Source organism: Saccostrea echinata, unplaced genomic scaffold (genome assembly GCF_033153115.1).
Source record: "Saccostrea echinata isolate AGI-Se365-2 ecotype Australia unplaced genomic scaffold, CSIRO_AGI_Sech_v1 ptg000014l, whole genome shotgun sequence".
Lineage (NCBI taxonomy): Eukaryota > Metazoa > Mollusca > Bivalvia > Ostreida > Ostreidae > Saccostrea > Saccostrea echinata.
This window is the reverse complement of record NW_026889763.1, coordinates 1,155,489-1,158,975: the sequence shown is the minus strand read 5'-3', so window position 1 is coordinate 1,158,975 and position 3,487 is coordinate 1,155,489. Positions and strand designations below refer to the sequence as shown.

The 3,487-nt window shown below is 36.5% G+C and overlaps 1 protein-coding gene across 1 annotated transcript; it reads right to left on the bottom strand.

Moving 5' to 3' along the window:
* Positions 1 to 366: 366 nt before the first annotated feature.
* On the bottom strand, positions 367 to 1,868 carry LOC133187098 (uncharacterized). The gene is made up of 5 exons (XM_061322460.1): positions 1,749 to 1,868; positions 1,462 to 1,558; positions 886 to 1,018; positions 718 to 787; positions 367 to 620 (listed from the first exon to the last, which is right to left on the bottom strand). Exons 1-5 carry the CDS (start codon positions 1,850 to 1,852, stop codon positions 485 to 487), a joined length of 540 nt encoding a protein of 179 aa, XP_061178444.1. The 5' UTR covers positions 1,853 to 1,868; the 3' UTR covers positions 367 to 484.
* Positions 1,869 to 3,487: the final 1,619 nt, after the last annotated feature.

Genomic DNA, 3,487 nt, shown 5'->3' with positions numbered 1-3,487 from the left:
TTCATGCCCCCCCCCCCTTTATGTTAACTTTTCAATACTCAACTGATTTGTGCTTTTTCATAGCCAATGTGCTCAGCTGAGCGATGTGGCCAATGGGGCTCTTGTTCTGAAGAAAAATTAAGGGGAAAAAAGTTTCAGCAAGTATTACTCCAAAATTTGAATCGGAAAGTGTACAACATTACCAGACATTATAAAACTGCGCAAAGGTCTTTCAATTATTGTAACTATATTAAATTATTCTGGGAATATGAAAATAAAGTTCAAAACTACGTTGCGTATGTCCTTAAAGAAAACAAAGTTTTCATACATGCAATTAATTTTATTCTTCTTAAATTATATCCAATACTAGTATCAGCTTTGCTTTATGGTGTAAATAAATGAAAACTCGATAATAAATATCCCTTATACAGTTAACATCAAGATAAATAGAAAATTACTTTTTAAATGTTAATACTGCGATGATATAAATAACAAAGTCCATTATTTAACGACACCATTTGTTGTACCACAACACGCGCTCCATCTTCTTCGTTTCGGGGGAAAACACAAAAATCTCCTCCTGCAAATCTCCCTCTCTCATCACCATTATAATTTTCCTTTGTTCGTAGGCGTTACGGAAACTACGGGGGGAAATAAAGTATCAGTAATCACTGCACCCTTATGGTGAATATCATCTAGTAAATCTGATATATGAGATAAATGTTTGGGTATACTCACAAGAAATACTTGTACTTTGTAGGAGTCAACGGACGAGTGTCGGTGGTAGCCTTTCTAAATGGAACACGGTCTTTAATAAACAGAAAAATATATATCATTAGGAATAACAAGTGTATATCCTTAAAAAAAAGATTGCAGACTTAATTAAACTTTAATTACTATGCATACCTATCAGGTACTGGAATCCTCCTTTCACGGCCTGGGTTAGGCGTCCAAATAAAAATGTGGACCAGTACCACATCTTGGATATAGCGGTGCTAGCAAGTATTGCCACAGAGGAAACCCCCATTTCTACAGCCATCTGTTTAAAACAATGCAAAAATTGTAATCATATGAGACAGCATAAAACTGACCATTTAGTTGAATGTCTGTGCTAATTTCTCCATACAAGCATATACATGTACGAGCTAATTCTGTTGATCGAAGAGACAAAAGAAAGTTTTAGAAGGGATCCGGAAAGGACGCATATTACTTATACAATTCATTGAACTAAAACTTGTGACGTTCAGGGGCTTTACTCTTTTTGGGGGGGGGGGGGGGGGGGCTCGTCGATGGACTTCTATGCCATAAAAGACTCGTTAATTTTCCGCGAGACAATCCATTTATCTAAATGATCATAACCATTATTATCATTTTTCATTAATAGTGGTCACATGGTACGTATATAAATATGACTTTGATTGATGTTATAATTCAATGAGATAACAGTCGTAATTTTATAATTGGGCCTAACCCCATACTCACATTGTAGAGGTCCTCCTGCCCAGGGCACGGCTTTGGCTCCTCCACAAAACCAAGCCAGATGCCAAACTTTTCAAAAGTACTTATTGGCTTTTCTTCACTATATCAATGAAAACGATGAATATATCAAACCAAATTTGAAAGAACAAAATATTGCTTTAGAAGGTAGTGAAACATACTAGAGCTTATTCAACTCATAAGCATTCCCCATCTTAAATATTAAACGAGCAAAATATATACTTTTCGTCAACTAAGATATGTGTATGTTTCCTTCTGTATGCCTTACTTACCAAAAGAAATATTCTTTGTGCTTGACCGTTATGACGAGCATCACCAAAGCCAATACTGCCAAGATATATTCTCTTTTAGTCCAGTTGAAGACAAAGAAAGCCATGATTCAATGCTTGAAATACTATCACACGAAATCACTGTCGCAACTCGCGTAGAAATACCCTCTATGCGTCTCTGAGACAATGCAATGACGTCATAGTGTTTAAAAGTTATTGTTACGTCACAATCCTTTATGATACATAGAGAATAATTCATGGCAAAATCTGTATCACACCCCATATCAACCCGAGACTCCAATATCAGCCCGAGGGCCGAAGGCCAGAGGGCTGATATTGGTCGAGGGTTGATATGGGGTGTGATACAGATTTTGTCATGTATTGTTGTTTTTATTATATATTTGAAAATAGTGTCTTAAAATCATTTATAAACTTGTAAATTAATTACTGAATTTTTAATCATTTGAATGGGTTCTGTTTTTGTTGAATTTCCATTTCTCATTTTTTTCCCCAAAGGCATTACATTCAGTGATAAGAAATGAAATAATTACAAATTTAAAAAATAATTATTTTGAACAACATTAAATACCCGATGAAATAAGATTACAATTTAAGTAAACTTCATTAACAATTAAATTAATAGAAAAAGATCCGAGGTACTCCGAATGAAAAATACAGAGATGATCCGGATAGGTGTAATAAAGGGTGTGATAAAGGGTCAAATAAAGGGTGCCGATACAGGGTGTGTATTACAGGGCGCGTGCCTGTGTTCATATCAGGGATGCAAAAACCCTGTATTATATTACAAATATATAATAAATACTAGAGCAGAGCTCGTTGCAAAGCAACGAGTAGGTCTTCCGTTGGAGCTGCGAACAGGAAGAAGTGACCTTGAGTCAAGGTCATGCCACATTCTAAGGTTATAAGCAATCTTGTAAGGGGTATCAACTTGCAATGTCTCACCAGTAGAAAGACAGTTAAGGAATGTTGTTTCTCCGTTGATGACCTTGAACTCGTTCAAATGACCTTGCATCAAACCATGACACACTCTGGTTATAAGAAAACCCCATCTATGTGTTACCGACTCGACAAGTTAACACATGTTCTTTCAGACCATTCATCCAGTCAAAACATTCTTTCCTTAGTGACCCTAAATTTAATCAACATGGCCGTAGGAATCGAGGGGGGCGTGCCCCCCCCCCCAATAATTTTGCCGATATATAGATTACTATAGTAGACATAGATACTATAGCTTGTGCCACCTCAATAAAAACGTCTGATAACCTTCTTTTTTTTTTGCTTGTCAAGGAATTTTTAGTAGTTGGTGACCTTTTGCTTGTCAGGAAATTTATGGTAGTAGTGCCCCCTCAACTGTCAACTGAAAATGTATGGCTGTGCCCCCCCCCCCCAAAAAAAAACTGAATTTGCTTCCCATGGGCCTGATCAAGGCAATGATACACTCTGTATGATATCAGCGATAACCTTTTGTGTGTTTCGGACTTACCAAGTTCACAGTTTGCATTTATTGCATGATAGTGAGGGAGACATGAAGATTTCTTCGCCCATAAAAAATCATATTCCGCGAGGGCAACATGAAGATTTCTTCGCCCATGAAAAATCATACTCCCCGAAGGCAACGCCCGAGGAAATATGATTTTTCATTTGCGAAGAAATCTTTATGTCTCTATTATGCAATAAATTGTTTATAATACCGAATTAACCAAAATGCAGGAATTACAAAG

What these genes read in the sequence shown, in the direction of transcription:
- LOC133187098 (XM_061322460.1), bottom strand. Translation starts at nt 1,852, where the DNA reads ATGGCTTTCTTTGTCTTCAACTGGACTAAAAGAGAATATATCTTGGCA. An exon ending in GGCAGGAGGACCTCTACAAT is followed by an intron (nt 1,019 to 1,461) that starts GTGAGTATGGGG and finishes TGTTTTAAACAG; the next exon opens with ATGGCTGTAGAAATGGGGGT. An exon ending in AGGATTCCAGTACCTGATAG is followed by an intron (nt 788 to 885) that starts GTATGCATAGTA and finishes TGTTTATTAAAG; the next exon opens with ACCGTGTTCCATTTAGAAAG.